At 40.8% G+C, this 12,123-nt stretch overlaps 1 protein-coding gene across 1 annotated transcript in view; it reads left to right on the top strand.

The window, feature by feature from the left end:
- The first annotated feature begins 2,441 nt into the window (after positions 1–2,441).
- The window catches only part of LOC138302011 (parathyroid hormone-related protein-like), a 48,802-nt gene continuing 39,120 nt past the window's right edge, over positions 2,442–12,123 (top strand). Inside the window, exons 1-2 of the mRNA XM_069242433.1 lie at positions 2,442–2,526; positions 2,951–3,055. Coding sequence (XP_069098534.1) covers positions 2,967–3,055 — 89 coding nt within the window. The 5' untranslated portion in view covers positions 2,442–2,526; positions 2,951–2,966. The remainder of the gene's footprint in view (positions 2,527–2,950; positions 3,056–12,123) is intronic.

Below are 12,123 nucleotides of genomic sequence, written 5' to 3'. Positions count from 1 at the left end.
CTGTCATGCTGGTGTCCACAGCATACTGGAAGGTAATACACACCTTCCTATGTAACTTGGGATGTAGCAGGGCGTATATATTAGGCGTATATATTAGGGTTGTTGGCATGTGCTGTTTTAACACATTGTCTCATTCACCCACTGGAAAAAGATGCTTGTGAAGATTTCGGTTTTATTTAGTTCTAGATCCCAAGGCACTCCAAATTTCATCAAAAGCAAGTCCTTCGTCAGTTTGAAACAATTACATTGACTGAGGTCGCTATGATGATCCCTTGATGATATTGCACACAGCATATCAGAGTTTACCCTCTCAAACATGACACCGCATTCATATCATGTGTTCACTTAGACACAGGTGTTTAAATACATACAGATACATACGTGTAACGCCATCATTTACACTATCACTTGGATTTATAATTTGCGAAAAAGTGCATTTGGTACGCGGACACACGAAAATGAAGGAAGAGCACTTTTATTTTGTATTTCTTCTAAAAGTACAATTCACGAATGGAATAGGTGTACATATTACTGCATTAATAGATCTGAATGTGGTGATACCGCAGGTGTTGAGCATATAGCTATCATACTATACACACATATAACGGATTGAGACAAGCATGATGTTGTGATCACTTATCACTAACACATTAATTACATGGTTTTTAAGTTATTGCAGTGTATTTCACTTATTTCATGGACTCAGGCTGCACTTGTAACCAGACACACGTTGAAAAAGGCGTTTATTTTGTTGGTGAACAAACAATATTGTGAACCCACTTGGATAAAGGAACAAGGGAACATTCATCACATTGTCATGATTCTTTTGTTCCACTTTACTCGGTTAAGGGACATGTATTTTCACTGCTAACATATATCAAGCTTCCTCACGTTAAAATCAGTTATATTTTGCATTGCAGCATTGAGAGAAAAATGTCCCTTGACGAAGGACAGTTTATTTGAAATACATCTGGTGATCAACAATAATAGAAGATTTTAAGTTGCCAGGTTTTAGTTGAGAAAAAGAAACATGTCTTGACAGCGGATTGTTTAAATGAATTGTTGAACTAACGAAATGTAAATAAATGAAGCATTGAACAAGCTAACATCGACTCAGTGAAGAATAATTGAAGATAACGTCCAACTCACTGTGCGGCCTTTGATTACAATTGCTCGTCTTTTGTATCTCTTTGTGCAGATTGCATAATACTCAGACAATAAGGAAGTAATTAGCAATGAGTCATCGGATGGAAGTGGACAACATGATGCATGCATGCAGCATATGCAGTGACGTGCAGCACATACATTGGTATGAGTTACAAGCAACACTCAGTTCTGAGCAGACATCGGGCCTTAGTAGACTTCATAAACTCCAGGAGATTAATGGTAATCCTAGCAGATATGTAACTACAAGTGGTGCATTTTATTAAGTTATCTTTAATCAATAATTATTCCACAAACTATCACAATCCTGGTTTCTTAGATGTGGTCGTAACCTCCTTCGAGTAAACATGTTGCTGATGATCTGGAAAACAGAGTTTCTTCTGTCTTGTGACCGAAAGCCCCACACCATCCACCATCATCCATCCACTGCCACGGCTAAGATGGCCTCTGAACTAGAACATTTCGAAATGCTCAATATCTGGGACCATAACAATCCTGGGCAAATTAATACTTATTCATCTTACAGCACAGTACAGCACCTTCAGAATTGACTATAACCTTGCCTGCAACACTGAGCATGCAGTTTTTAAGAATGCATGCTAGCCCACATACTCCTACAGACCCATCACCCATATTGCTCAACATTAAATGGACGGTGAGTTGCAAATCAAACTTATCAACAGATTTAAGAGAAGTGCGATCATGGACATAACACTCCTCTACCTTCAGGGTGAGATCCCGGACACCTTTAAGCATGACGCTGGATTTCAGAGCCTCAGAATGGGAGGCCTTCAACGTACACATCTGAGGTGAGTCTATATCCAAGAAGACCGTGCCACTGTGCTGCTTGAGAAATGATGTGATTAAAGGCAAGGTACAACCTGAGTTTCATCTGTGAGTTGGTTAGCAATAGCACTTATTATGTATTTACAATCCACCTAATTGTGTACTATGCATGTGATCAATAGTATTGGAATTTCCGTCAGTATAAAAAGAGTGCTGGCTAATATCCACGGTGGCGGCAGTGTAAATCACATTTAGCAACTAACCCAGTCATTTCCTTTTTAATTGCTCCCGATTGACTTTAAATAGACGTCTGCTGTACAGTACGTGCAAGCCTTTTTATACAGAGTACCAACCCTATTTTAAGAGACTTCTTGCTGCCAGGCTTGCCATCAGACGTAGGAATCCTATAGAATACGCGGGCCCTGGCTGGTCACTAAGTGCCTTAGTCACAGCAGTCATTGTCTTCTGATTTCCTGGCAGGTATAAAAGATGCTGAGGCTTCATTAGATCGCTCTTGTCAACCGCAGCATCACCGGGGGACAGACTACTCTGTTGTCAGTTGCTCTAGGTTCATCTGTGAGTATTTGATACTTTTATGCCTATTTCTTTTGTCATTTTTCTTGAATTAAATACATTTTAAAATACATTGATACATATTCTTTTAACTTCGAATCTATGTGTGTATTTGTATGTCTGTTTCATTGTGCACTGATTTACTAATCCCATTTCACTGTAACGTTTGGGAAAAGGTTTCTTGTCGTGTTAAACTCTCTGCCTGAATTCATAGGGAGCTGCCTAGTTTTAAGCCGGCTGTTGAGCAGAATTGACAAGCACGCAGAACAAAATGATCATAGCTCTTGGGAAATGAGTCGGACAACACGGCTTCCACTTTTTAATTTATTTATTTTGAAATACTGAAAATGAAATGCACCTTAATCCAAGTCCGCGGTGAAACGGTCATTCAGTTATAAAAGACGGGCTCTCTTTCCCTTCGCATCAGAGTTTGACAGCAGAAGATGCCTGTATCCCACACAGCGCTGCAGATTGTGACATTCCTGTGGGTCGTCGTCCTTGCCTGTTACTCGACTTCACAAGAAACTGAAAAGTGAGTAGAACATCCAATTTACATCAAACGTCGAGCAATGCAGACGGTTCTAAATTCGCTTTAGACTGTGTTATGATTTATGAAGCCTGTGAGAGCAGCAGGCACGTGTGGTAGGTACCACTACTGTTCTTCATGCTGTTACTGGTAAAGCTGAGCGCGGTGATGCCTGACACACACCACGGCCCTGCATGAAGGGCAATTCACCAACCTGCCAGGGGTAGTACAGGTGGCATCACACGCCATGTCACCTTTACTTTTACTTACACATGCATGCTTGCACTTACACATTTACACGTACAAACACTCACACTCAATTAATCACATTCTCCCCACTAAGCAGGCACACAACATATATTTAAAATCTTTTCCTACTTACCTCAGCTGCCAGTGAGAGTCATATTCCAGCAAATTGTAATTAATTCTGTATTACACTAATAGTGAATAATGAAATATTATTCACTATTAGTGTGGCATAACATTGACAAAAAAACAAAGAAAGTGGAGCTGCCATTTTGTTCCTGGCACTGATTTTGCCCCTCTGAGGCCAGGAGTCGCAAAAGCAGTACCAGGGGTCACAAGGGGCAAGCCAGGGGTCGCAACTGAGCCCCTGGGTCGGTGCAGCGTTTCCTTTGTAGTGGAACTGATCCACATTATTGCTTGTTCCTGTTATTACCAGGACATTACATAATTTGTGCGCGCGTGTGTGTGTGTTTATACAGATATCACTTTAAGTTATATCTTATTTTTCTCATACATGTGCAGTATATATATATGTAGATGAGTTTATACTTACCGATTAGTTGAGATTTGTTTTTCCAAATGGTTTTTGATTCTATAATGAACACATGTAAGTGCTTAACTACTTATCTACATAGAGAATTCTTTAAAAAAATATATTTCAACTAAAATGTGAATGCCTCAGTTTGTAAAAAAAACAATTCATGCATGTACATATTGGTATTTATAATGGACAACTATCTTCAATAGTGCATGAAATTAAATAAGTAAATGTTTGTTTTAAGGTGACTAATTATATATAAATTTTGCCATATATCTTATAATGTGGTCTTGTAACTATATTTTTAAACTTACTGCAGGAAAAAAGAAAAAAACATTAAAATAGGATATATTTTATGTATATATTTAAAACAGTATCCTTATATCCATTATTAATTGAACAATATATCAATAAAATATAAGGTGATGAGCATATACATATGGAATTAGTTTTGTATAATAACACGTTAAACACAATGCGTAAATATGATAATAGGAAATGTGTCTATAAGTGATTCTCTAGTAAAAATTGGGTGCAACAATAATAAAAAATGTAAACTTTATTCATCAACCGCAAAACATGGAATGCCTGTGTTTGTGAATATTTATCCATGCATGTACATATGGGTCTTTATGTAGTCTGCATGTGTGGAATATGTTAACATCTTAAAGTTTGTATCATTTTAATGTGTAAGTATTTATTTATTTATACATTTTTCACCTAATGTGGAGGTTAAAAAACTTTTACAACTCTTTCCAAGCCACTACTCTGTAACTCATTCTAAACCTCCTTTAAACTCTCCCTCTACCTCCGCACTCCGATTTAACCCAAACCTCTCATACTAGTATGGACCCCAGGTATCCCTTTCAAAACTCTTCTCTCCATTATCCCTCTTTCACCCTACTAACAGACGCACATGTCCATAACTCTCAATAACAATGTATACTTCCCTTTGTTAATCCACCTTGGGCTCCAGAGTAGCGTGCTCCTGTAATCTCATCAAAAGCACTGCAGTGTTTTGTCAGGGTTAGTAAGCAGTATATAAATACAATTTACAATTATAATTACAATCACTGTACACTGACAGATCCAGGGCATTGATTTGTAACCCTAAACTGTGGTTTATCTACGGTGTTACTGAAAGGCCACAGTGCATTGACATGTACCTGAATGATCTGATGTTTTTATGCAGTTACCAGCACATCCCATTATATGCATTTCTTCTTACTTCTTTGACACCTAATGAGGATTTTTCAACAGGTATCATCCATCTCAGCTCAAGGGCGATCCCCGGAATTTAGGGGCTTCTGTGACGATGGGGAGATACACACAAATGATAACTTGAGGTAGAAGTTCTCCTTATCCAGTGGGGATACATACAAGGTTGGACAGGCACTGCATTGGGTTGACATCCTGCCTCTCGCTGGACTATGCAACAGGAGGAGACACCCATAGAAACCCTGTACCTTTCTAATGTCAGATGTAAGGGCACAGCCCTGCCGTATCGTTATGTGCCTAATCTAGCGGCCCAAGAAAAATCCCTATATGAAGCAATGGGAAAGTGAACTAAATATTTACAATACAAATGCCACCTGGGGAGTCATCTGGCAAGGGGCTTCCATATTCTCTAGATGTATGGGTTATAAGGAAAACCCCCTCACTCTGTGGTATTTGACATCTGTGCGCCTTCACAAAATGCATGGAAGCCAGATCTATGCTGGAAGGGGAGCGGGGAAAGTAGAACCTTCTTACACACATGGTGGATTTGCCCGCATATGCAGACATTTTGGGATAGGTCCTGTTCATGAGTCACACTATCACCGTTGTTACTTTGCCCGGTGACCCCCTGAAGATCCTTCTGGGTGACCTACGGGAACATAGAACCCTCCCCTCATCCACTTCCCAATAGTGATTCTTTTCCCACCTGTTACCAGCACCAAAGCCTTGTATAGTGCAGGTGTGGAAGCAGGCTCAGGCCCCAGTGTTAAATTTGTGGTGGGGAAAAGTGTAGAACCTTTCCGCCCTTCTCCGATATTACTGAAAACAAAGCAAAGTGTGTCTTGTTTCTCTTTCAATAAAATGCTAAATAAAGGTATTAGAAAAAGAGTAGGGCAGGCGATGTATAGACTGAATAGAAACTGGATGGCTTTACCTGCCATCAAATTCTATTTTTTCCAGCTTTCTGCAATATTGTTACATATAGTCCCCAGCAATGCTCCAGAGAGTCGTGTTGCACTGCCCCATTTTGGTTCCCTGGAGTTTCTCTCTCCCTGTCCCCCGCCCATATGCTGAAAATCATACAAGCTATCTGAGGATTATCCCTGTTTACTGACGTGAGACCTCAGAGCTGTGTTCTGGGAAAAGGGGACAACCAAAATGCACCCATCTTTCATAGAGTGGCTATTGCCTTCTCCGAACTGACTCTGTGACACTGGTGGATGTTGGCAGCACCACAAACAGTGAAGCAACAGGTCTTTTTACCTGTACTCTTCCGGGCAAAAATGTACTGGCCTTCTCCTTAACCAGGGTCCTTTACTTCGATATCATGTGAAACCTGTGAAAATCTGTGTATTTTGGTTTCTGAGTGTGAGTGCTTACCTGCAGGGTCAGGCTGGCCTATAGGGCAATCAGGCAGTGCTTGACGGACTAGTCTTACACGTTAGTGAGTGGGACAGTTTTTATAGCTGTTTGTGGGCCAGTTTTATGGTCTGCTGGGCTGATTTTTAGGTCGAGCACGCAAGCACTTTGACTTGTAAGAATTGTGCGCTTTTAACCACGCCCACCTCTCACCCAGCACTTTCACTAGATCGTTGGCTTGGCTTTCAAAAATCACTTGTTATCATTGGTAAATGCTTTACGCTTGTCCCACCTTGTGGAAGTTTTGTTACCACCTTGCAGACAAACCCTGTTACATGGATAATTGCACGATTGCTGATACGTTTGACTGTGAGTGAACTTTTTTTTCCTTTCGTGTCTTTCCTTTGTGCTCTTGGCAGCCATGGCCCTTTAAATTGGTTCGCTAGTGTCAACTAATGTTTTACACTTCATTTTCAATTTATGTGGCAAGAAGAGTCCAGTTAGGAATTTACAGTGCCAATAGCTCTAACTCGAGCAAATGCAAGACTCATTGCATTGTAAATGCTTGTTACTCCTGAGTTCCCTGATGGGACACTTTATTAGCTATATAATTAATTAATATGAGCCAGTTTTATTTTGATGCCCAGGTCTATTTTCTGTCCCTGTTTATCTGACCGAATGCCCTGTGGAGCCTATTGGATTCCACATGTTTGCGGCAACCAAACATGGTAGCCGGCTTTCTGCAAGTTTGCATAGGTCTCAGCTGACCTGAGAGCTTGGATGTTTACATTTCTTTCCCTCCGACCCCTTGTAAGTTATTTATTTGAGTGGGAGTAAAAGGACACTCCTTTTGAGTTACTGCAGTGTCTATAACAGAAACCTCGCTTCTCCTTCCCCTCTTATTGCCTCATTCTGTATCCCTGTGATGTGTGGCCTACTTCCTGGGGCTAAGAAACACTTAACATTTTTTAGTTGAGCTGGTTAGAGATAGAAGAGGATGTGTGGCTGCTGTTAACCATGCAGTCGTCACGCCCCCGGTGGTTGAAGGTGCCCTTCAGAATTCAAAGATATTAGGGTAGCTGGTTGTATAGCTCTGACCTTATGTACCTGCCATTTTGACCAGGACTGTGTTCCAGGATATAAATCAACTTTCCATTCGGAGCTGCACACAAGTACTTCTGAGGAAACTGTGATCCAGAGGTAGCATTCTGCTGATGACTACCTTCTTTCATGCTGGGGTCAAGCTTGTGTGCCAAAATCATGTTAAAGAGCTCATTCGCTCATCCTGTGCAAGGAAACACTGGTGACTGAGGATAAAACGTTGAACTATGCATTTTAGAAAAAGTGTCTGCTTGCCAGGTGTTCTAGAACCATGCAGCTACACAGGAGCTACACAGGAGGTGGGACTGCGACAGCCGCCTGGCATGAGGTCTCTTCCATCTGGCTCTTTGATTTTTTCTTTGTATAACAATCTGCATCGGCTGGGTTCTAGAAAGAAGTGGTCACCTTCTGCACCTGTTGGTCAGCCTCCTCTCACCTTGCCTACGTTTTAGTAAAGCTAAGTGTTTGCATTCCGGTTGCTTCCAAAGGCCTCAAGGATTTCCTCGGCTTCACCCCATGGCCTGGGGACTTTGGAGAGTTAGCTGGCAGAGGTCACCCGGAGGCTAGATCACTTCTCAACATCGTTCTAGCCTCCGCAGAAACTCACTTTATGACCGCCCAGTCATTGTCTTTAGCATCCGGGCACAGTCCATGCCATCAGACCAATGGGCATGACTGGCACCGGATTTTCTCAGCTACGACAGTGGTTTCCAACATAAAGGGCCTTGAACTACGTTGAACGTTAGTGCGGGGATTCTGGTGTACCGGTATCAGAGCTAATTAGCATACACAATGGATATCCCGTGCGCTAGTGGAACCCAGTTGATGGTACTCGGGGAGTGGGCCTAGCCATTGCCCTAACATCCTTAACAGTGGCATACATGGGTGGGGACTTCATTTATTTTTCACAGGTTTCATAGCCATCGCCTTGGGCCTGTGAATCTCATGACAGGTATATTGCAACCTAATAAGGATATCAGAAGCTGCAACTGAAAAAACATATTTTTAAAACGCTACTAGAGAGATACATTCCGAATCTGAGGTGTAGCAACCTGAACTTCTAAAACCCGAATGGTAGCTGACGAAGAATTGCATTGCTGTTTTTTTTTAGCTGTTACTGTTCCGAATTTGACACCTAATGAGGACCACAACAAAATGAATTTCTTTATTAAATATACATTAAAAGTGACTAATACCATCTGCCCGATCCAGTCTTACAGCTTTTGGGGCAAGGCATAGTCTGCATTGTTACACTTGTACAAGTGTAATGGTCCGTAGTTGTGGTGGTTTGACACCGGCAGTGCTGGCAGGGACAACGGGTGGTGCACGCTGCAGTGGCATCCTGATGAGAGCCGTGAAATTTACTGTTTTTTTTAACAAATTAAGCACTGTCATCAAGTTAAATCATACAGCACTTGCCACTAAAATACCATAATAGCGTTTTGGGTCCTGTCTTTGGCCAGCAGAAAAATAGGGAATTCTTTTTTTCTTTTTCTACCATTATTTCATGTACAGTATTTTCTTGAATGTGTATTAAAGTAGTTTCTATTTTATAAAGTAAAGCAGTGACTGAAGGATTGCCTTATTTATTATTACTGTTAACTGTGTTTCACTTTCTTGGATACGGTTTTGACTGCTCTGCCTCGTTACTCATGAGAGTTAAGCGCTAAAGAGGGGAGTGTTTCTGCACTTCAATAGTACAGAACACCAAAGTTAAATAACTACAGTTGTTACAGTTGAACCCCAGAAATCAGGTCTCACATGCTAAAATGTAAAAACATTTGAAATATAGTTTGAAATTATAAATGCCTCTCAAAAATATCTTCTAATAAAAATGTCAACTGTTAGAAATACCCACATTTAAACATCAGTACTAGCCTATTCGGTTGCACTGTAAAACTATACTATTCCTGCTCGATTCACGTAATATCTGGGAGAAAATTCTTGATGGAGGTAATTTTTTTCAAGCAGGAGACATTTGTGTACAGTCTTTGCAGTCAACATTTCGGATAATTTATGTTTGCAGGCTATATCCCACGAAAAAGGGCAAAAACACAATCTTTTTCTGGCTTGTTGGCGAGTGTGAAAATAGAAATGATGCAAGTCTCCAAAGGGATTTCATGTTCACTAGAGTCCTTGTTTCTCCTATGATCAGATGTTAGACAGAAGCCAGAGACTGAGTAAAACCTCCTTCTCACAGGTTGGTTGAGTCCCTTGAGCTGCCTCTGCACAGCAACAGCTGTCATCAAAATACCCGCCTGCTCCATCCTCACACATTATACATGTGTTAGCATTTAGACTGCTCCCTGCGAACAAGCAGCACAGTCATGTACGCAAGACTGGGGTGGTGGGCGAAATAAAAACTGAAAATAAAAACAAGCACGCAGTGATAGCAGTGATCTCTGTGACCTGGCGAAGAGATGGGAATAGAGCATCACACCGAGGAGCTATTTGTAAATACAGATGTGTTCCCATACCACATTAGTTCACATCAATATTTTATTATAACTTCATTGTGCAGCAGAACATCGAGAGCTAAGTAGGAGTGACCTAAGCACAAAGTTTTTACACTTCATCTCTCTTCGTCAATTCACAATGAAAATGTTAAACCACATTTTCTCCTCTTGTTTGACAATTTATTTAAAGAGCTACATTTGTACCTTGCTTATTTTACACTTTGACTTTTTTTGGCTGTCCTGCTAACACTGGAGAAGATGCTGCTGTCTCTCGCTGTCCCGGTTTGGAGGTATGGGGTTACAGCCAGGGAAGATGGGTGTCCCTAATGGTTAGGTACTCCAGCTGCTGAAAATAGCAACGGGGTCTCGGTTTACCTGCTGATCTGAGGAGTGGCGGAACGCAAACTGATGGGAGATCCCTGCAGAATGTGATGAGGGGCCCCTGAGTCTTGCATATCTTAGCAATATACATTGGCATTGGGCTGAATGTGGGCCCCTTAAAGGTTTCAGGCACTTTGAAGGTGTGCCCCCCCCAGCGCAAGGACTGCGGCCTGCGTTATGTCCCTTGGTCTGAGGATAGTTGTCCCAGATACTTAATGGAATTTTGAACGTTTTGAGGTCTCGATGATGAGTGTGAGTTGCATGGGGACACGTGGTAAAGGCTGCAAGACACATTTTACCATTCCTTTTCGCTATGGCAATGAAATGCATTTTAGCTTTAAGGGCGTTTCGGCAAACCCTGTGTGTTTGCATAGCCATTACAAAAAAACAATAGTGTGAGTGGCTTTAAAGGTGACGCAGTGAGTTGGTGATAGCTCTGATATTCACAGCAAGGGTGCTCCAAACTTGGCGTGCTGATAACCCGATTAACCAGTTTCTAGGTTAAATATACTTGTGCTTTTAGACTGTGAACATCAAAGTTTTGCAGGCCCTGTACGGTCGTCCCAATTTATGAGGGAATGTGTGCCTGCAAGATAAGTGGATTTGTGTTTTTTTTAACTGTTTTATGTGTGATACAAGATTCCTAAATTAGATCCATGAGGAGTCAGAAATGCGGTTAACATATGGTACACTGGCCTTAATTTAGGAGACCAGAGTCGTGGACTAGCTTCAAGACATAAGGGTGTAATTTCTCTGGTCTAAGATCAGGGAATTTCTGTGAACAATCTCTACATGATTAGTACTGGGTGGCCAATTTTGAAATAGCTAATGGAGTGGATTCAACTGTTTGTCTGTTTTGTAATTTCCTATGTGAATAATAGTTTGAAGCAACATACGGCTTCAAAGAGATATCTTGTAAACTCATGAAGCCTGTTTCTGGCTGGACTAAGCTCCTCTTGGACTCGAGCTAAAACCAGACCAGTGTCTTGTGGTGTCTGCCCTGCACTCTTACCTCAGACTCCAACTCCCATCGTTGCTGGAACAATTTTCAAACTGGGGGTGCGGCCATCAAGTTTACATCACTGAACTCATAGGGATTGTGAAAAATCCAAGCATTACACAAAGAGCAATTTTAGCAAATGAGCCATGTCCTTTTGGCAAGAGAGCTATAAAAGTGCTGTGTAGTTTATAACTGGTGATGCATTTTGGAGCACATTGTCACAAATACATTTCTACAGCATGATGCGGGTGCACACTGTCATTTACAGCCAGCATATTCTCACAACTAAATCTGCAAAGACATACAGTTTTACTGATAAAGCTATATAGTGCACGAACATTAATGTGTGGCATTTGGGTGTTGGTCAATATCTGTCATTTGACGATTACCAATGTCTCTTGATTTGGTTTGTTCCTATTAAAAGCTTTGTTTCTATCACACTTCAGAATTACAAAAAAGTGATTCATTTCTGCTTTCTTAACTGATGATATATTTTGACATATTTGTACCGTCCCTTTATAGATATTAACATTTTATTGTGTATTAGAAAAACAGGACATCCTGCAGCCTTTCCTTTCACAGCACCAAGATTGCACCAAGATTATCATATAGTTCATTTTACAAAATCCTGTCACTTTGCAATCAGAGAAAGAAAAGTAAACACACATTTCAACAGAATAAGCAGCAATTTGTCACAAAACATAATTTGAACTCTGTCTTTCGATGCACAGCAAATGTAACAAGATAAAAACTAAATTTAAAGACATCTTTATTG

The sequence above is a fragment of the Pleurodeles waltl genome, chromosome 6, assembly GCF_031143425.1.
Source record: "Pleurodeles waltl isolate 20211129_DDA chromosome 6, aPleWal1.hap1.20221129, whole genome shotgun sequence".
NCBI lineage: Eukaryota > Metazoa > Chordata > Amphibia > Caudata > Salamandridae > Pleurodeles > Pleurodeles waltl.
This window is presented reverse-complemented; position numbering and strand designations above follow the sequence as displayed.